The sequence below is a fragment of the Ammospiza caudacuta genome, chromosome 1 (assembly GCF_027887145.1).
Source record: "Ammospiza caudacuta isolate bAmmCau1 chromosome 1, bAmmCau1.pri, whole genome shotgun sequence".
NCBI lineage: Eukaryota > Metazoa > Chordata > Aves > Passeriformes > Passerellidae > Ammospiza > Ammospiza caudacuta.
The window spans coordinates 154637988-154658947 of record NC_080593.1 but is presented as its reverse complement, the minus strand read 5'-3'; the positions used below and the strand labels follow the sequence as shown (position 1 = coordinate 154658947).

At 53.1% G+C, this 20960-nt stretch overlaps 2 protein-coding genes across 2 annotated transcripts; one reads left to right on the top strand and one right to left on the bottom strand.

The window, feature by feature from the left end:
• The first annotated feature begins 1187 nt into the window (after positions 1–1187).
• On the top strand, positions 1188–7931 carry NAPRT (nicotinate phosphoribosyltransferase). The gene is made up of 13 exons (XM_058810546.1): positions 1188–1374; positions 2328–2455; positions 2997–3079; positions 3516–3646; positions 3724–3839; positions 4391–4584; positions 4721–4861; positions 5001–5085; positions 5284–5364; positions 6207–6309; positions 6387–6544; positions 6715–6822; positions 6967–7931. Exons 1-13 carry the CDS (start codon positions 1188–1190, stop codon positions 7024–7026), a joined length of 1575 nt encoding a protein of 524 aa, XP_058666529.1. The 3' UTR covers positions 7027–7931.
• Positions 7932–8296: 365 nt separating this feature from the next.
• On the bottom strand, positions 8297–20126 carry LOC131563701 (ubiquitin carboxyl-terminal hydrolase CYLD-like). Its single transcript, XM_058813816.1, has 15 exons — positions 19967–20126; positions 17820–18286; positions 17451–17735; positions 17185–17254; positions 16331–16551; positions 15692–15845; positions 15222–15360; positions 14492–14602; positions 13998–14089; positions 13203–13269; positions 12064–12193; positions 11715–11823; positions 11440–11558; positions 10644–10863; positions 8297–9921 (listed from the first exon to the last, which is right to left on the bottom strand). The coding sequence occupies exons 2-15, from the start codon at positions 18273–18275 to the stop codon at positions 9737–9739; spliced, it is 2358 nt and encodes a 785-aa protein (XP_058669799.1). The 5' UTR covers positions 18276–18286; positions 19967–20126; the 3' UTR covers positions 8297–9736.
• Positions 20127–20960: the final 834 nt, after the last annotated feature.

Genomic DNA, 20960 nt, shown 5'->3' with positions numbered 1-20960 from the left:
GGGAACACGAGGTCTGTCCTAGTGCCGGAGTCCAAGGGCCACCAGGGGACATGGGAAGCTCCCCGGGATTGTGCTGCAAGCCTGTCCCTTGTCCTGCTAGGGCCAGATACGTGACACGTGGCCCTTGCAGGGTCCTGCCACCCCCAGGGCACTACTAGGAGTGCCCCTTGTCCCCTGTGCTGCCATCCTGCGTCCCTGCTGGTCCACTTGGTGCCACGTGTGCCTTCTGTGTCCCGTTTCTGTCATGTCACCACCTTGTGTCCCCCATGGGCCACCATCCGTGTGCCGTGTGTGGACATCCCCTGTGCTCGGTGTCCTGCATCTGTCACCCTCCCAGGGTCACCTGTGTGCTGCCATCCCTGCTGCCTTGTCCCCATTTTTCCCCATGTCCCTCAATCTTCCCTCTGCTGCCATCCCCATGTCCCCCCTTGAGCTGCCAATCCCCTGTGCCCAGTGTCCTGCATCTGTCACCATCCCAGTGTCACCTGTGTATTGCCATCCCTGCTGCCCTGTCCCCGTTGTCCCCCATGTCCCTTTATCTTCCCTCTGGTGCTATCTCGGTGTCCCCCTTTGAACTGCCATCCCCGTGTGCCCCCCCCTTTGTGCTGCCATCCCCTGTGCCCAGTTGTCCTGCATCTGTCACTATCCCAATGTCACCCGTGTTGCCATTCCTGTCCCGTGTCCCCCGTGTGCTGCCATCCCTGCTGCCCTGTCCCCGTTGTCCCCCATGTCCCTCTGTCCCTGTATCATCCCTCTGCTGCCATCCCGGTGTCCCCATTGTGCTGCCGTCCCTGCTGCCCTGTCCCCGTTGTCCCCCATGTCCCTCTCCGTGTATCTTCCCTCTGCTCCATCCCCATGTCCCCTTTGTGCCATCCCTGCGCCTCATGTCCACTGTGCACTGCCACTCGGCGTGTCCAGCTGTGTCGCCAAAACTGCCCCGCGTCCCCCTTGTGCTGCCATCCCTGCTGCCATCCCCGTGTCCCCCCTTGAGCTGCCATCTCCATGTGCTGCCATCCCCTGTGCCCAGTGTCCTGCGAGTGTCGCCATCCCAGTGTCACCAGTGTGTTGCCATCCCTCCTGCCCCCTGTCGCCATCCCCGCGTGCTCCCACCCCGCGCTTCCGTATCCCTCCTATTTTCCCCGCTCCTCCCCGTGTCCCCACCCCTGTCCCCTTGTCCCCGCCCCGCCATGGCGCCGCTGGCCGACCTGTACCAGGTGTCCATGGCCTACGGGCACTGGCGGGCCGGGCGGCACCGCGCCCCGGCCGCCGCCGAGCTCTTCTTCCGCCGCCCTCCCTTCCGCGGCTCCTTCGCGCTCGGCGCCGGCCTGGCCGAGGGGCTGCGGGGGCTCCGAGCCTTCCGCTTCTCCGCTGCCGGTGCGTGGTGACAGCGGGGGACAAGAGGGGGACACGTGTTGGGGTCAGAGGGAGGAGTGGTGGGCGAGGGGAGCCTCCCAGTGGGACTTGGAGGGACAGGGAAGCAGCTCCAGCAACTTCAGGGGCAAGGCGGGATGGAGGAGAGGGTGAAGAAGGGACGGGAGAGGGTCAAGGGGGAGGGACGGAGGGGGGAACAACTCAAGGGGACAGGAGGGGACAGGGGGAAGAAGCGTTGTGGGGACGGCGGTGGGAGAGGGAGAAGGGGAACCTTCCCAGGGAGGCTTTGGAACAACTCCAGGGGATAGGAGGGGAAAGGGCAGAGGACGAGGGAGGGATAGCGGGGAGAGTGGGAGGGATACGGGGAAAGGAGGGAAATTCCCTCCGGAGATGGATGGGGGAATAACTCAAGGAGACTTGTAAGGGATGGGACAGCATCCAGGGGGACTTAAAGGGGGGCAGAGACATTTCTCAGAGTGATCTGGGGATGGAGAACCCCTCAGGGGGACTTGGGGAGGACGGGAATCCCTCAGGAGAACTTGATGGGGACAAGACACCTCTCAGAGGGACCTGGGGGACTGGGGACCTGCAGTGGGGGAGAGGGACAGTATTTGAGGGGCACTTGGGGGACAGTCCCTCATGGGGCACTGTAGGGGATCAGGACAACTCATAAAGGGACAGGGACATCCCTCAGATGAACTTGGGGGACAGGGAGACTCTGCCGGGGACACAGGGCAAGAGGGGACACAAAGAGCTGTCACAGAAGCTTGGGGGGGCACTGAGACATCTTCCAGAGATGTCCCTCACAGGGGACTTGTGCCACCCCACCCTGTCACGCTCCATGCTGGGGGTGCTGTCACCCCCCTGCTGTCACTCACCTGTCCATGGGAGGCTCGGTGTCCCCCCCACCTCCCCCTGTGTCCCTTGTCCCCAGTGTCACCGCGCTGTCCCCACAGATGTCGCGTACCTGCGCTCTGTCCTGCCCAGCACCATCGACGACGCCTTCTTTGACTACCTGGCCACCCTGGACGCCTCCGAGGTGACCGTCACCGCCATTCCCGAAGGCTCCGTCGTCTTTGCCAGGGTGGGACCCCTCTCCATCTTCTTTCCTGACCATCCCAGCTCTCCCAGCTCCCAGACCTCCCTTTTTCCCTGACCGTGGGAGCCCCTGGAACTCCAATCCTGCTTTTCCCAGTCCCTCCCTTTTCCCTGACCGTGGGAGCCCCTGGACCACCATTCCCACCTTCCCACCTTACAGCCCCTTTCCTCAACACCCTGGACCCCTTGAACCCCCATCTTGGCCATCCTTGTGTCACCACCCTATGGCCCCCCTTTTCCTTCACACTGGGCACCCCTGGAATGCCTTTCCTGGGCACAGGGACAATCTGGACCCTCATTCTTGGGCAATAGGATCCCCCTGCACTCCCTTCCCTGGCACTGGAATCCCCTTGTACCCCCTTTTCCTTCACCAACATCCCTCTGCAACCTCTTTCCTGACCATCCCACCTCTCCCAGGCCCAGGCTTTCCCTTTTCCTTCACTCTGAGATCCCCTGGACTCCTATTCCTGCCTTTCCCAGCTCCTCCCTGCTCCAGAGGGACTGGGATGTCACTTCTCTTCCCTCAGGTGCCATTCCTGCAGGTGAAGGGGCCGCTCCTGGTGGTGCAGCTGCTGGAGACCACCTTGCTGTGCCTGATCAACTACGCCAGGTATTTTGTCGTGGGGATGATCCCAAAGCCCCCCTGGAAGATGGAGGGGGGCAGGGAAGGGAGAGCAGCACCCCCCAGTCCTTGGGGTACCATGGCCCCGTAAGTGCCCTACTGGGATTTAACTGCTGGAATTCTTCCAGTTGAATTTAACTACTGGAGGGTGTCCCAGTGTCCCCCCAAGTTTTCCTGAGGTCTTCCCATGTCCAGCCCACCCTGAAGAGTCTCCCTGTCCCTCAGGTTCTCCTGAGAGGTGTCCTGGTCCCCCACAGGTAACCTTTAGGATTTCCCTGTCCCCCAAGTCCCCTTGGTCATCTCCACCACATCCCTGTCCACCGAGTCCCGTGGTGATCCCTGCTTTTTCCAAGCAGGGAGGGTCCTGGAGCCCCTTCCCCTTGGCTGTGCTGGCTCTGTGTCACCTGTCCCCTTTGTCCCCCAGCCTGGTGGCCACCAACGCTGCCAGATTCCGCCTCCTGGCCGGGCCGGACATGAAGCTCATAGAGATGGGGCTGCGCCGCGCGCAGGGGCCGGACGGAGCCCTCTCGGCATCCAAATATTCCTACATTGGGGGTGAGTCCCACCCCACGGTGCCCGGTGCCACCGCGGCCCTGCCATCACCTGGGTGTCCCCCCTGTCCCTCCTCGCAGGCTTCGACTGCACCAGCAACATCCTGGCGGGAAAACTGTACGGAATTCCAGTGCGTGGCACCATCGCCCACTCCTTCATCATGTCCTTCAGGTGCCTGGAGGAGGTGCAGCCACGGGTGAGCAGGGCCTGGGATGGAATGGGAATGGGGATGGGATGGGATGGGAATGGGAACAGGGATGAATATTGGATGAGGATAGGGATGGGAGTGCAGGTGAGGGTGAGATGGGTATGGGATCTCATGGGGTTGGGGATGTAGAGGGGGACAGGAATGGAGATGGGAATGGGTTGGGATGGGAGAGGGATTAAATGGGGTTGGGGGATGAGATGTGGATGAAGATGGGATATGGGTGTGATTGGGATAGGGATGGGCAGAAGGAAGTGGGATGGGGATGGGGTTTGTATGGAGTTAGGGATGAGAGGAGATGGAATGGAGATGAGAGAGGGATGTGGTGAGAATTGGAGTAAGGTAGGATGGAGATGGAGATGGGATGGGAATGAGGATGTGGATGGGGTGGGAATGTGATATGGTATGAGATAGGGGCGGGATGAGGATGCAGACAGAGATTAGAGTGGGATGGATGGGGAATGGAACACTCCACCTGTTCCCACACTCCTGGCACCTTGGATGATGCCACGGGCTGTGCAAATCCCGTGTTTCCCTGTCAGGAGCTGCCGCCCCGGGCCGGAGGAGATCCCGTGGATCTGGCAGACCTGGCTCTGTCCTGGCTGCAGAGGGTTTGTGACCTGCTCCAGACTCCTCCCAGCAAGGCCAACCAGGGCGAGCTGGCCGCCTTCGTGTCCTACGCTGTCACCTTCCCGTGTGACTTCCAGGGATTGCTGGACACCTACTGTGTCAGGAGGTGATGACACCATGGCATAGGGGATGGATGTGACCCTGAAGTAGGAATGTTGGGTGGCCTAGGGCTTGGAAATGCTGCTGGATCCACCCTGGATCAGTTTTCCACTTGTCATTAATGCTTTCCTTGCCCATGCCAGGAGTGGTTTGCCCAATTTCTGTGCCGTGGCCTTGGCACTGCACCAGCTGGGATACCAGGCCATTGGAGTGCGCCTGGACAGTGGGGACCTGGCCCAGCAATCCAAGGAAATCCGGGGAGTGTTCCAAGCCTGCGGAGCTCAGTGAGTCCCACACCAGCTCTGGGATGGATGTCACCGATCCCTGTCATCCTCACCAGCATCCAGCCAGGATTTGGGAGCCCTCATGGCTCTGGGTGCTGTGGGTGGATCCATGGATCCTCCCAAATCCTGCTCCTTGCAGCTTCCAGGTGCCCTGGTTTGGGACCATCCCCATCGCTGTCAGCAACGACATCAGCGAGCAGAGCCTGGAGGAGTTCAGGAGGGAGGTGAGGAACCTGCTGGCATGGCTGGGATGTCACCTGAGTGCTGCTGGCATGGCTGGGATGTCACCTGGGCTGTTCCTGAAGCTGGCAGGTCTGGGATGTCACCTGGGTGCTACTGGCACGGCTGGGATGTCACCTGGGCTGTCCCTGGAGCTGGCAGGGCTGGGATGTTGATGGTCTCTGTGTTCTGTGCTGCCTCAGGGGAGCGAGATCGACATGATTGGAATTGGGACCCACCTGGTGACGTGTCCCCTGCAGCCGTCGCTGGGCTGTGTCTACAAGGTACAGGTGGCAGCCTAAATCCCAAATATCCCAGCCCTCCCTGAGCCACGTCCATGCCTGCTCCATGGCCATCCAGCCCCAGTGGAGTCACGGAGTTACAAAGAATTTGCCTTGGAAGAGATTTTTGAAGGTTCTCCACCACCATGGGCAGGGACACCTTCCACTATTCCAGGTTGCTCCAAGCTCTGTCCAACCTGGGCTTGGACACTTTCAGGGATGGGGCAACCACAGCTTCTCTGGGAATTCCATTCCAGCCCCTCACCACCCTCACAGGGTGGAATTCCTTCCCAGTATCCCATCCAGCCCTGCATTCTGGCAGTGGGAAGCCATTCCCTGTGTCCTGTCCCTCCATCCCTTGACCCAAGTCCCTCTCCAGCTCTCTTGGAGCCCCTTTAGGCACTGGAAAGGTCTCCCCGGAGCCTTTTCTAGACTAGACATTCCCAGCTCTCCCAGCCTGGCTCCAGAGCAGAGAGGCTCCAACCCTTGGAGCATCTCCTCCTCTGGGCCTGCTCCAGCAGCTCCACATCCTCCTGATGTTGAACCCCAGGGCTGGAGCAGCTCTGCAGGTGGGGTCTCACCTGAGAGGGACAGAGGGGCAGAATTCCCCCCTCTCCTGCTGCCCATGCTGTGGGATCAGCCCAGGACACAGGGAAGTTCTGGATGCCAGCATTGGATCATGGCCAATTCTTTGCCCACCAGAAGCCCCAGGTTCTCCACATGCAGGAGGAGGCAGAATGCCCAACTTTGGGGTGGTTTTAGGGTTTTTTAATTGTCTTTTTTCAGCTGATTTGCATTAGTTGCCTCCCCAGAGGGGTCACATGTTCCCTTCCCTTCTCCCACAGCTGGTGGAGGTCAATGGCTCGCCGTGCCTGAAGCTCACGGAGGATGAGGAGAAGATGACAATCCCGGGGATGAAGGCAATCTATCGGCTCTATGATGCTGCTGGTGAGTCTGGAGACCCTTCCCAGGATCCTGGGGGAATCTCCTCCTCCATAATTCCTTCCCTGATGTCCTCCTGGCAGGTCACCCCTTCATGGACCTCATGGCCCTGGAGGAGGAGCCGTCGCCCAGCGCGGGGCAGGAGCTGGGGATCCGAGTCCTGGGGCGGCTGGAGGAGACCACCAAGGTCATTCCCAGCACTGTGGAGCCCCTCCATCGCACCTACTTCAGGGATGGCCAGGTCAGGGGTGCTCCCATCTCCTGGGATGGCTCCTCTTCCACGCTGGAGGATGATTCAGGGGCAGTGGTGGCTTCTGAGATGTGCCAACAACTCTGGTGCCGACCCAGAAGCAGTGGCTCAGGTGGTGGCTTCCCACATGGATCTTCCCACCTGGATCTCCATCCCTGCAGGTGTGTGAGCCCCTGCCCAGCCTGCCCGAGGTGAGGACCCACGCCCAGGTGTCCCTCAACCTGCTCAGCCCTGCTCACCGCCGGCTCCACGAGCCACAGCCCTACCCGGTACGTCCAGCACTTCCCACACATCCCGCCGGCACACATCTGGGAATGCCGCTGGATTTGCTGGCCTGAGCAAATCTAGTGGCATTCCAAAGCCAGTGGCATTCCCAGGAGCTGCTCCCTGACCCCTCCTGTTCCCATTCCCAGGTGGCCGTGACGGAACGGCTGCACCAGCTCTTCCTGGAGCTGCGCCAGGGCAGCCTCTGAGGGGGTCCCTGCTCATCCCCAGCTCCTGCTCCGCTCTTTTTTGGGAAGCCCGGGTGCCTCGTTAGGAATTAATGGCTCTAATTTAGACCTGACCTGAAGAACCTGCAGGAACTGGGAGAGCGCCCTGGGGTCCCAGTAGGGAAGCTGGGAACACAGGGATGGGGAAGGCAGAGCTGTCCTTGCATCCCCTGGAAGTGACAGAAGTGTGCCCAGCTTGGTGGCCCTGCCAGCCTTGTGCCTTATCTTGGTGGCCCTGTCATTCCTGTGCCTTCCTTGGTGGCCCTGCCATTCCTGTGTCCAACTTGGTGGCCCTGCCAGCCTTTTGCCTTATCTTAGTGGCCCTGTCATTCCTGTGCCTTCCTTGGTGGCCCTGGCAGCCCTGAAGCTCCTTGGTGACACTAGACCAAAGTCTGGAGTGCCACCAACAGGCTGACAAGGGACACCCATGGGGTACCCATGGCAGACACTCTTTGCTTTGGCAATTCCAAGCTTCATCTCTGTGGCCACATTCCAGCTCTTTCCATTCTGGCCAAATTCCCTGGGATGTGGAGGCTGGATCCAGGCTGGTCCCAGCTCCAGGCTGATCCCAGCTCCAGGCTGGTCCCAGCTCCAGGCTGATCCCAGCTCCAGGCTGATCCCAGTTCCAGGCTGATCCCAGCTCCAGGCTGATCCCAGTTCCAGGCTGGTCCCAGTTCCAGGTTGATCCCAGTTCCAGGTTGATCCCAGTTCCAGGCTGATCCCAGCTCCAGGCTGATCCCAGTTCCAGGCTGATCCCAGCTCCAGGCTGATCCCAGTTCCAGGCTGATCCCAGCTCCAGGTTGCCACCTGCACTCTCTAACCCCTGTTCCCACAGGAAACGTGGCTCTAACCCACACTGAGCTTCACACTAAGCAAAAAATTTCAAATAAAAGCCTTTTCCCATCATGGCTCTGACCCTAATTCCAGTGAAAAACCCTTTGGAGCTCCATTGGGAGTGGGAAGGGGAGAGGGAAATCCCCAGGGATCAAACCTGTGGCTTTGCTGTTCTGTCCATGGTTTGGATCTTGGCAGAAATTACAGGGAAGAAAACAATTAAGAGCTTAACAAAGCATGGCCTGATGGTCTTGGATTTCTGGGAATTCCAACAGCATTGTATCCCATTTTAAGACAGAAAAAAACCCCAAAAAACTCCAGGAACTCCAGGATCAGTTTGCTAAAAATTACATTATTTTTTTAAGCAAAGCACCAAAGATGAGGAGTCCATTGTACCTGAGCAGAGATTTTCCTGAGTTTTTGGGAGAGGAGGAATGAAGAACAAGGAGAGTGACCTGGGCCAGCATTTGTCACCCTCACAGATGCAATTCCTAATGTTTAGGAACCATTTTGGTGGGCAGAGAAGCTCCTGGGTGTCTCTGCACTTTCTCCTCAGGTATTTATGGATATTGAGGAGATTCCTGAGCCTTTTTTTCCTCCAGGCTGGGCAATTCCAGCTCCCTCAGCATCTCCTCATAGGAGATGCTCCAGTCCCTTCATCATCTCTGTGGCTTTTCCTTGGATTTTGTCTCTCATGTACCGGGGAGCCCCAGATTGGACCCAATATTCCAGGTGTGACCTATCAGAGCTGAGCAGAGGGAAAGAATCCCTCCAGGACCTGCTGGCAACACCTGGAATGCCAGAAAGATCCCAAACCACACATCCCAAGCCACCAGGACCGATCCAAAGCTCCAGGCTTTGTTAAAATTACTCCACTCTGCATTAAAGAGGGGAGGAAAAGAGAGGAACAGAGTTAAACCTGCACATCTGGGAATCCTCGATGCTTTCCTTGAGGTTTTTGTGGAATTTGGGCATCCCACTGACTCAACTTCCCACTTAATAGCAGGGAACCCTCAAGTATAGAAATTAATTTAACTTAAGGAACATCAGTTCCCACCCAAACCCTAAAACCTCCTGCAGAAAATCCCGGAGTGCTCATTTTTTTTTTTTTTCTATTTTTGCCCTTGGTATTTGACCCCAGAACTTGGACGTGGATGCAAAGATGGGACAGAAAGTGCTGAAAGTGAGGGTGTAACACTGAATTCTGTGCAGATTTTGCCAAAAAGAGGAAGCAGCAGGAGCCCAGATGTTGCTCCTCTGCTCCCATCCTCCTTCCAGCTTTGTTCTTGAAAAAAATATCTATTTTTAAAGCATAGCTTCAGCTCAGGATATCCATGATTGGAAATAAGGGATGGTGGGTAAAAGTGCCAGTTAGTGCTGGATAAGGGAACTGCAGGGAATTGAGGGACACAGGTGAGGAAAATCAATCCGGGCCTGATTTTCCTCACTCCACAAATGTGGGTGAGGGTGTTTTAGGAATGGTTGTGGTTTCTTGGTAAACCTGTGGATAATTCCTTGTGTTTTGATTTCTGCTGGTCCTCAGCTTTGGAAGGAAGGAATGGCAGGGAAACAAGGATGTGGGGATGCTCCAGCTGCAGAGTACCTGGAGAGGGAGAATTATGGCATGTGGGGAATAAGAATGAATTTGAACATCAATAATTCCAAGTCCAGCTGTGCCCAAGTACCAACCACTGGATAAAGCCAGGATTTAACTAACTCAGCCTGGCTTGGATAATTTGACACCGAGAGAGGTGAGAAGAGGCAGCTCAGAGCATCCAGACTTGGCTGCTTCCACCTTCTGGGATGATCCAAGCTCCCATTCCTGACGTTGCTCCTTGCCATCAGCTCTGGGACAGTGTCACTTGTAAAGTGCCATTTTCCTGCTCTGGTACAGGTACATGTAGGCGTCACAAAAGAGGCGTTTGGCCACGCCATCCATGTCCCGAGGCTGCTCCAGGGCCAGCACAGCCAGGGGCAAGTCCAGGTATTTGGCGATTTCCGGGCACAGCGTCACCGTGGGAATGTTGAAGCCGTTTTCACCACCTGAGGTGGAAAGGAGGAGAAAAATCCCAAACCAGATCCCAAAGGGATGGGTTCCTACAGCTCCAGCAGATCCCAGCACGCTCTGGAGTCATGCAGAGCCTTAGGTGGGAGATGTGGAGACCAAAAGCAGTGGAAAAGGCTGGATGAGGGGAGACCATCCAACCTAAAGGGGATCCAGGAGAGCTGGAGAAGGATTTGGGAAAAGGGATGGAGGGACAGGACGCAGGGAATGGCTTCCCACTGCCAGAGGGTAGGGTTACATGGGATATTGGGAAGAAATTCTTCCTTGAGAGGGTGTTGAGGAGCTTGAATGGAATTTCCAGAGGAGCTGGGGCTGCCCCATCCCTGGAATTGTCCAAGTCCATGTTGGATGGAGCTTGGAGCAACTTGGGATAGTGGAAGGTGCCCATGGCAGGGGCTGGAACTGGATGAGTTTTAAGGTCCCTTCCAACCCAAACCATTCCATGATTCTGAGATAAAAACACAGTGGGGAAGGACAGGAGAAGCAATCTGTGCCCACAGGCTAGGATAGGATCCCAAAATCCCTTGTTTGACCACAACCAGGAGCTGGAACCACCTGGAAAAACCCCCTTGCGATCTAATTAAAGGAAAGCCAAATCCACAGAAAGCCCAAACAGGGGAACTTGAGAGGAAAAGGTGGACTGGGCAGGCCCAGGCAGCTTCCCACATGCCATTCCCACATCCCATTCCCGTTCCCTCACCGTGCCGGTCGGCCATGCTGTCGAAGAACATCCAGTGCTCATTGCCAGGGCCGTATTTCACGAAGGACACGTAGTGACTGGTCTCGATGCAGAGCACTGCAAACAGCTCCAGCTTCTCCCGAGGCACCTGCTGGCAGCCCCGGGTGCTCCAGCTCTGGAATTCCTCTGGAATGTGCAGCTTCCTGGGTTTGTGCGCTTTGCGGCGGCGATGGGAGTGAACCTGAGGAGAGGGGACAGGGTGACATTGGCACAACTGGCCCTGGCATGCCAGGAAGGGGGGGGCAGAGGTCACATTCCCAATTTATTCCCTGCTGATGTGATTCCCATGCTCCCTGCTTGCCTGGGAACAGCCTGGCAGCAGGAAGCTGAGATGGGAGCTTGTTGCCCTGCAAGAGGGAGAAACTGTGGGAATGCTCATGGAGAAACAGCAGGGAGGGAGCAGCACTCAGTTCCTGCAGGATTGCACCTCATTTATGGAACAGGTTGTCCAGGGAAGCTGTGGATGTCCCATCCCTGGAATTGTCCAAGGCCTGGTAGGACAGAGCTTGGAGCAAGCTGGGATAGTGAGCAGCATCCAGGGGGTGGAACTGGAATGAGCACCAAGGTCCTTTCCAATCCAAGTTTTTCTATGATTCCATTATTATTTAAGAGGTTTCACAACCTCTGTCTCCTGGTGGGAACGATCCTCAGGAAAGGGCTGAGAGCTGCAGGGACAGCCAGGGGAATGTGGGGATTTTGGGAGGGTTCATCCAACTGACAGCTTCCAAGGTGGATTTTGGGAATAGCCATGGAATACCTGTTTGGAGCAGGAGCTGCAGAACTGCTTCAGGCCCGTGGCTGCAAACACTTTGTCCTTGAAACACTCTGAGCATTCCAGAGTGGCAACATCCCCACACAGGCAGCATTCCCTGGGACCTGCCAGGGAAAAAACAGAGCTCAGAGGGAGTCTCTCCTCCAGATCCCACCTAAAATCCAGCTTGTCCTGCCAAACTGGGACTCAAGGAAGAAGAATCCCACCCCAGAGAGCCCAGAGCTGGCTGCTCACAGCCCATCATCATCATCATCACTCACTGTCCAGCAGCAGATCTGTTATATCCAGCTCCAAGGAAGGGATGATTTTGCTGAACATTTTATATTCCTTCCCAAAACGTGGCATTTGGATAATGAAGCAAGATGGGATCTGGGAAAAAAAAAAAAAAAAAAAGGGAAAGAGTCACCCTGCCACAAGAGCCAAATCCCAGAGATTTTTTTGCTCTGTCTCAATTTGCTGTCATTATTCACAGGACAAAAGGGAAACAGGGAAAGCAGAGGCCTTTTCCTAAGTCATGCCTGGATTCAGTGTTGGATATAAAACATCCAAGGCCTCACAGGTGTTTTGGGAAGCAAGAAAAGCAGGAAAGCAGAAGGAAACTGGACTCACCTCCACCAGCTTCAGATCTGAGGACAGGAAGGAGCGTTCCACCAACTGCTGCACGTCAGGAACCACCAAATCCTCCTGTTTATCCATAAATATCTGGTAGCAGTAACATCCCTGCTCCTGGCCTCCTGACCTGCAAGGAGAGCTCATTGGATTTGGGATGTGCTGACACAAAAACTGGAGTTTCCCAAAGTTTGTCCGGGGAGAGCTCCTGGGCTCAAGGCACCGAGGGTGGTTTGGTGCCACACAAAGCAATTTTTCCACCCAAAAATACCAAATTTATGCCAGGGGAGCAGTAGATAAGTAGGAATTTTGGCCTTATTGTCCCTTTGGAGCAGCACATCCTAAAAGCAAAATTCAATTTCCCCTCGATATAAATCTAATTTAGTAAATTTAGAATTTAAATTGACAAATGGATGCCTCGATGAAGGATTAATTAAAAAAACACATCCAAAACTTAAGGTGGGTTGTGTGCACATCTCCCACAATCCCTAAAGAAAGCAGGGAAAGGATTTCCTTGGGATGACCCCGTGCAGGGGAGCTGCAGCACAGAGTCCTCTTTGTGCTCAGCCTTTCCCAGCACTCTACGATCCACGGCTCGAGCAGCGGCTCCACAAAGGAGCACAGAAATCCAACAATTCCCTTTCTGTGCTCACAAAACAGCACAGTTATTTTTGGCTTCCTCCAGCCTCTCATCCTCTTTGTAGAGTCCCCAAAAAACTGGGAGTGCATCCATGGGCTGCCTGTTTTGCAAGGCTGTGGGAGCTGAGCCAGCTTGGCAGCCTGGACTCATCCCAAATTCATCCAAAGTCTGTTGGATTCCTGCTGGATCTGCCCCAAAGTCGGACATCCCCTTTCTCAAACCCCTTCTGGCTCTCCCTGAGGATGGCACAATGTTTTTCTCCTGATTTTCTGAAAGAAGAACCCTCCAGGGAGGGCTCAGAAGTGTCTTTGTCTAGATGGGAAAATCACAACAAGCAGGATCAGAGTCTGTTCCTAAGGAGCTGAGAAAAACTCAGAGCTGTGATTCCAAAAAACTTTGATGAAAAGGGACAAGTGACCCCCATCTGCCCAGGGATTCTCAGGTGGAAAATTAATGAGCCTGGCTCTGGGAATTGTATCCCTCAGCTGTGGAAACTTACTGGAGTTTTAGTAGTGGCTCAATTCCCAGGATCTGCTGCATTATGAGATTGAGGAATTCCTCAGGATCTGGAAAGTGAGAGCAAAGGATGGATCAGACCACGCCAGGAATTGCCTTGTCCCACTGCATCCAAGAGCTGCCAGGTAAACATGAGCCAGCATTCCAGGGGCCTGGAATTTTCTCTTCAGGTTAGGGGACAATTGGGATAAAGGCTGAGAGCACATGGTTAAGGCAAAAATCCTAAAGGGAACATGGAAAATGCCAAGCAGCCTTCAGAAACTGCACTTCCATGGAATTCCAGGTCGGTTTGGGTGGGAAAGGACCTTCAAGATGATGGAATTACAGCCATTGCCATGGACAGGGACACCTTCCACTGTGCCAGGCTGCTCCAAGCCTCATCCAACGTGGACTTGGACAATTCCAACGATGGGGCAGCCACAGCTTCTCTGGGAATTCCATTCCAGCTCCTCATCACCCTCACAAGGAGGAATTCCTTCCCAAATCCCATCTAATCCTGCCCTCTGGCAGTGGGAAGCCATTCCCTGTGTCCTGTCCCTCCCTATCTTGTCCAAAATCCTTCTCCAGCTTTCCTGGAGCCCCTTTAGGCACTGGATGGGGCTATAAGGGTACAGAGATATTTAAAAATGGAAAGAATTCTACAAGTCAATTTCTACACCAATTACCATCAGCACCTAATTAAAGCACATTCCTGGCACAAAGAGAAGTGTCCAGCTGGCTCCTGGAGGAGGAAAAACACAGGGAATCAGCTGGGGAAGGGCCCCAGGGAGCTCCTCACCTTTCTCAGCGTTGGTAAAGCTGGAGCACTGGCCCTTGTCCGTGAGCTGCTCCCGGAGGTGCATCACACTGCTGGCCCTGACAAAGCCACTCCTGGGAACAACAACCAGCTGCAGGTGAGGGAAATCATGGAATGGCTGGGCTTGGAAGGGATCTTCAACTTCATCCAGTTCACCCCCACTTCCATGGGCAGGGATGCCACCAACAAGACCAGGTTGCTCCAAGCCACATCCAACCTGGTTTGGGACACTTCCAGGGATGGGGCATCCACTGGGAATTCCATTCCACCCCCTCAGCACCTTCACATGGAAAATTCCTTCCCAATATCCCATCCCAATCCATGCTCTGTCAGTTTAAAACCATTCCTCCTTGTCCTGAACACCTTTGGATGTGGCTGTGGTTTTCCTCAGTGCCAGGTACCACCTTTAGGGCAGCAGGGAAGGAATGAGGGCAAATGGGACAAATTCCAGCATTCCCTACACTCACTACACTCACCTACGGAGGGGATTGACGATCTCATCCCGCAGAATTCCCTGGACATTCCTGTCACACAGTGGGAAGGGCATGAAGAGCATGGAGTCCAGCACGGAGGTACAGGAGAAGAGGCTGTGGGAAGAGTGGGATGTCATTTTTAAGTTTGAGGGTTTGGAAGCAACAGCTGGAGCCAAAAATGTGGTGGCTGGTGACAGTCAATGGCTTTGATGCCCAACAATCCATGCATGGAATTACAGGGAGGTGAGGGAAGCACATCTGCACAGTGAGGCACAGCTGGAACAATGAACACTGGGATAAAGCAAGGGAACAGCTCAGGGAGAAGGAAATTCCTACTTTGCAGCCAAAACTGCTCAGGGAAGGGCACCACTGAGTCTTTTTCCTCTCCAAGCAGGGAAGTTGGGACCTCCTGGGTGGGTTCTTTGGAATGATTCCAGCCAGAATTTCCAGAGAAAGACTCAGCACAGTCCAAATCCGGAAAACTACGAGCTCTCAGCACCCTGAATGACAGACACAGGGGTACAGGGGGTCTTCAGGGCTGAAAAACCTGCTGGATTTGGGAAGGAGATCCAAAAGCACCATGGAGGTTGCACCTCCACACAGTTACACCTTGCTCTACACCAGGTCAACTTCCAGCCACCTTGGAAATCCAGGGAAGTGCTGCAATTTGGGGCCTAGCTTAATTAAAAAGCCATTCATTTAATGAGCCTGCACCACCCAAGCAGGTCCTTACCTGAAGAGAGCTGCATCCATGTAGCAGGAATTACAATGGCCTTGGATGCCCTTCATCCGCCCTTGGAGAACACGGACTGCTGCCTCATTCCTGAGGGGAGGAAAACTCTCTGCACCCTCCGGAAGAACTTCTTGTCCTCCTGCAAGAAAAGGAATTGCTTTCACCTTCTCATCTGGGTCAACTCTGCCCTTCCTTGAAGCCTCAAAAGTCGGAGGGGAGCCTAAAACTCTCAGCTCTAAGGTGGCTTCTCAATCCAGCTTTTCATAAATCACAATCTTTCAGACTTGTGGGATATTCCCTAAGGAATCATTTAGGTTGGAAAAGACCTCTAGGATTGAGTCCAGCTGTTAATCCAGCCAGAGATGTGGATAAACACCAAAAACCAACACTCGAAGGAAGGCAAGAAACGGGGTTTTTTCCACATCCTTCTCCCATCACAGCCCCATTTTCCTGTTTCCCAGAGGACTCACTGAAATCCCCCAGGGACAGCTCGGAGCTGGGGAAGCTCTGGAAGCGCACGTCGGGCTGGCAGGAGTTCAGCCTCACGAAGAGGCCGCGCTTCGGGGCGCAGTGGAAGTAGGACCTGCCCAGCCACTCTCCAGCTGTCACCCCCTTGTCTTCATCCTGGGAAAACAGCAGGATTTATGGAATTATGGGTGGAAAAGAGGTCTGAGATACAGTCTAGCTACGCAATGCTGCTGAGGCCACCATTTGATGGTGTCCCCACAGAGATGGGGACCTCACTCCTGCTCTGGGCATCTGTGCTAGGGCTGGACAACCCCATCCATGAAGGAATTTTCCCAATATCCAACCTAAACACCCACTGGAGCAGTTTGAGGCTGTTTCCTGTTGTTCTGTCCCTTGTCCCCTGGGAGCAGAGCCCAATTCCCACTTGGTCCCACCCTCCTGTCAGGGAATTGCAGGGATCCAGAAGGTTCTCCCTGAGCCTCCATTTCTCCAGGATGAGCCCTCCCAGCTGCTCCTGGTGCTCCAGACCCTTCCCAGCTCCATTCCAGCCCCTCAATATCCTGTGCCTGGTGGTCCCAAAATTCCACCCTCCATATTCAAGCACAGCATTCCTAGGTCCTTTCCTAGCTTTCCAGCCTCACCAGTTCAACTCCAGCCATTTTTTCCTTGATTTGGGGCAGGTAGCCCAACCAGCGGATGATTCCTGAAACTTGATTCCCTTTGTCCAAGGTAATCTGGACCATGGAATTCACTTCCAGGGGTGAATTCCCACCTTCCCCTTCCTCGCTGCTCTCGCTGATTTCTCCTTTCGTTTGGTTTGGTTTTCCAAAGCCCACGTCGGAGTTGAACATTGGGAAAAAACCTGATGGGCAAGACAAAACATCAGCAGAGCTGGGAATTGGATCCTCTGGGTCTAATTCCGGGTCTATTTTGGAAATTCCAGGTTACACAAGCAGGAAGCTGAGCACCAGGGACACAAGGTGTAATTCCCAGTGTGTCCAAGCTGGTCAGACAGGATGAGAGGGAATGATCCTGCTCCTTGTTTCCCTGCTCAAAGCTTCACATTCCAACCTCTGGCTGGCCCTGGAGCTAATCCAGCCCTTCCCAGGCTACTGGAATGGCAGCAGGGGGGTTATTTCCTAATTTTTCCACTAATTCCTTGTTTTGTCCAACAATTCCCACCATTGCTGTTGGCACCTGAGCCTTTCCCACCAGGATGAAGCTCCTGCTCCATCTTTTCCCACTGAATTAAAGACTTTTAACCAACGGTGCCTCTTCCCTGAGGGAATTCTCTGCTCCCATCAGCCTCTCCTTCCTGACAAATGGGATTCAGCTTTAGCTTTGTGTGGAACTAGAAATTTTTCCATAAATCCTGCTCCATTAAGACAAGCTGTAGGTTATTGGGATTTCAGCTCCTCAGTACCCTGCAGAGAGGGAATAAATTCCAAATTCTCCCAGAACGGGATCAGGAGAGACACATCCAAAGATCACCTACTTTGCAAGCTCTCCTTCACAACAGATTCCATGGGGATTTCCCTGAAAATGTCAGTTGTTCCTTCTTCTTCCTGGAAGGAGTGAAAAATCCCATCAGCTAGGGAAAAACCCATCAGCTAAACACTGGAATATAAAGGATTTTTTTTAACAAAGTTTGCACAGAACGTCACATCCCTTTTGGATATTCCTTCTCTTTCATGTGCAACCATAATGTGATTTTTTTCCTTTAAAATCCCCAAAAAATCCCCATGGAAAAGCTGCTCTTACCGGGCAAACCTTCACAAACCATTTGCTCCCTTCCCTGTAAACTGCCATGGCAATTCCTTTGGTGGGGATCTCATCCACGAAGAAGCTGACGGCGTCTCCCACTTTCACGGGAACCACCTCCTCCGTGTCCTGTTTTCCCAGCTTCTGCTTCCCATAATCGTTGCCTGATGTGGGAATAAACTGGATTTTGCTGAAGGGCAGGAAGATCCCACAGTTCCTCTTGCACTTGAAGTACTCGGTGCCATGGTAGGATCCATCACTTCTCCCTCTGTTTTCCCCCTCTCCCTGAAAACACACCAGGATGTCACACACACAGAGAAAAATTTCATGGAAAAAACGAGGAATTCTCTGCTTTGCCCCCACCCTTACCTGCAATTCCACCCCAAAAAACACCGGGGTCAGCACAGCCAAGCTGGGCTTGTAGATGCTCCCGATGTAGCGCACGACTCCCGGGAAAAATTCCCTCTCCACCTCCACCATCACATTTTGACCCGGCACGGCTCGGAGAGCTCCCTCCAGGCTCTGCCTCTCCAGGAAAAAATGCAAGCGCTCGCTGTGGCTCCCGATGGCCAGCAGGAACCCGGCGGCTTCCTGGCGCACAGGCTGCAGGATTCCCAGGTTGATGGTGACCGTGGAGCTGTCGTCCAGCATGATGACCTTCAGGAAGCAAGCCGGGGGCCCATCCTCGGAAAAATTCCGCAGGTAGCTCCTCTCGCTGCAGAAGCACAGGTTCCCGGCTTGGAAGTACTTGTTTCCATAGGCACAGTCCTCGGTCAGGATGTAGAAGCAATTCCTGTTGGCTGCCAGAGGCGGGAGGTTGGACATGGCAGGTTCCCCTGGGTTGGGAGAGTCACAGCAGTGGGGATTTGTGAGTGTTGGCGAAGAATTCCCGAAGAATCCGAGGGTTGGGAGAGGTTTTGGATGGAACCCCGCGCTCAAAGCCTCGCCCGGGTGAGTTTGAGCCTCTCCCAAAACTTCCCTGCTGCCTTTTTCCAGGTGTTTAATCACCCTCGTGGTGATTCAAAATTCCATCTAACCCGGTTTCCCGCATTCCTGCTCATCCCTGGTTCCCTCACTGTGCTTCCATGGGAAAAGTCCAGCTCTGCCTTCTCCACTAAACCCTCCCAGGATGAGATTTCACCAAAAAAACCCCAAAATCATGGAATGGTTTGGGTTGGGATGAACCTTAAATTCATCTCATTCCATAGGCAGGGACACCTTTCCCTACCTCAGGTTGCTCCAAGCTCCATTCTTCCAGCCACACCTGGAATAATTCCAGGGATGGAGAGGATGCTCCAGCTGGTCCAACCTGTTCTGACCCTGTCCAGCCTCATTAAATTCCATGTTTTCTTTCCTTACTCAAGGGAGAGAGGCAAAGGATCAATCCTGCCTTTTAAAATTCCCTGGAAAAGGGATTCCCGCTCCTCAGTGTTGCTACAGCTCATGAATATTCACAGATATTTTGAATATTCATCTAGAACATATGCAAATTACCCCTTGAGGTATCAAAGATCTCCAGCTTTCCTAGCAAATATTTATTTTTTATATATTTTATATCAAAAAAATACAAGCATCTGGAAGCTGGAATATATTTTGGTGCTTATTTTTTAGTTCAATTCTGGCAAGTGAAAATTCATGTGGTTAAAATTCCAGTAGGTTAATCTGACTGGTGGAATTCCAGTTAAATTCCAGTGGTTACATTCTAATATTTAAATTCCAATAATAATTAAAATCCAGTCATTGAATTCCACTTTTTATCCTCCCTTATCTTCTCCTTTGATTATTCCACAGAAAATCAGGATCCAAAAAATTTTGTTTGAGCATGAAGAAAAGGTGAATAAAAAAAACCAAAACATTTTCCTCACTAAAAGCCCAAAATAAGTTGATTTTTCTTATTAAATTACCAATAATAAACTATTTAATTAACCAAAACTCCAAAAATAAATTTTCTCATAAATTAACCAAGAATATAAACAAAAATATAAGAATACTAAATAACCAAGAATAAACTTTCCTCATCGAGCCCATTTTCCTCATGAAAGCTCCAGAATAAACCACATAAATAAACCATTTCCCTCATAAAAAGCAAAAAATAAACACATTTTTATCACAAAACCCGCAAGACTAAACAACTGTCCTCATAAAAAGCAAGAATAAACAATTTTATTATCAAACCCCAAGAATAAACCATTTTCCTCATCAAACCCTCCTAGTATAAGTCATTATCCTCATAAAAACCCACAAATAAACAATTTTCTTCCTTAAAAGCCGAAAATGAATTTTTTTTTTCTCAAGAAAAACGCAAAAATAAACCACTTTCCTCATCAAAAACTATGAATACATCATGTTCCTCATTTTCAAAAGAACCAAAACTAATTTCTTTTCCTCATCAAAACGCCGGAATAGACCCTTTTTCTCATTTAAAAAACCCAGAGAATAAACAATTTTATTCGCCAAACCCCAAGAATAAATAGCTTTTCTCACAAAAATAAACAAGAATAAACTAATTTCCTCACCAAATCCGCCAAATAAACCATTTTCCTCACGGAACCACAACAATAAACCCTTTTCCTCACAAACCCAAGCACAACACGGGTATTTAAACCAGAATATTCCAAATTTTCTCCGATTTATGGGAATAAATTCCCGTTCCCAGAGCTCCGAGCGGGGTTTGGGCTCGACCCCTCCCCCCTCCCCTCACCGTCTCCGCCGCCGCTCCGGCTCCGGCACTTCCGCGTCCGAGCGCGCGCGGCCTGCTAGCCAATGGGAAGCGGCAGGGAGAGGGAAACGACTAATAGAAGTGAAGGGGCGGGATCACAAGGAGGAAAGGGGGCGTGGCGCTGCAGCAGGCCCCGCCCCCTCCCGGCCGGCCTGGGGGGAAGGCGGGAACTGTGTGAGGGGCGGCGGGTTGGGAGTGTTTGCATGGACCCAAATCCTTTGGGATTCCACTGTCCTAAAGCCCTATGGATCCTGGAGTGTGTGTCCCCATGGACCCAAATCCCAATGGACTCACATGTGTTTCCATAGACCCAAATCCCTGTGGATTCGCGTGTGTTTCCATGGTCCCAAAGCCCTGTGGATCCTGGAGTGTGTGTCCCCATGGACCCAAATCCCTATGGATCCTTGAATCTGTGTCCCTGAATCTGATCCCTGAATTGTGAATACACAAGTCCCTGTGTATTTGGGGCGTGTGTCCCCACAGACCCAAATCCCAATGGTTTCACATGTGTTTCCATGGGTCCAAATCCCTATGGATCTGTGTCCTAATGGCCCCAAATTCTACTGAGTTCACATGTGTTTCCATGGGCCCAAATCCCTGTGGTTTCATGTATGTTTCCATGGTCCCAAAGCCCTTTGGATCCTGGAATGTGTGTCTCCATGGACCCAAATCCCTATGGACTCGTGTGTGTCCTAATGGACCCAAATTCTAATAGTTCTTTCCATGGACCCAAATCCCTGTGGATTCACATGTGTTTCCATGGACCCAAAGCCCTATGGATCCCTGAATCT

Excerpts from the sequence above, each read along its gene's own strand:
- LOC131563701 (XM_058813816.1), bottom strand. The coding sequence starts at position 18,275 with ATGTCCAACCTCCCGCCTCTGGCAGCCAACAGGAATTGCTTCTACATC. Across the intron at positions 15,361-15,691 it reads GCTGTCCCTGGGGGATTTCA|GAGGACAAGAAGTTCTTCCG; the intron begins GTGAGTCCTCTG and ends CTTTTCTTGCAG. Across the intron at positions 11,559-11,714 it reads AACAGATCTGCTGCTGGACA|GTCCCAGGGAATGCTGCCTG; the intron begins GTGAGTGATGAT and ends TTTCCCTGGCAG.
- NAPRT (XM_058810546.1), top strand. The coding sequence starts at position 1,188 with ATGGCGCCGCTGGCCGACCTGTACCAGGTGTCCATGGCCTACGGGCAC. Across the intron at positions 4,585-4,720 it reads GACACCTACTGTGTCAGGAG|GAGTGGTTTGCCCAATTTCT; the intron begins GTGATGACACCA and ends TGCCCATGCCAG. Across the intron at positions 5,086-5,283 it reads TGGAGGAGTTCAGGAGGGAG|GGGAGCGAGATCGACATGAT; the intron begins GTGAGGAACCTG and ends GTGCTGCCTCAG.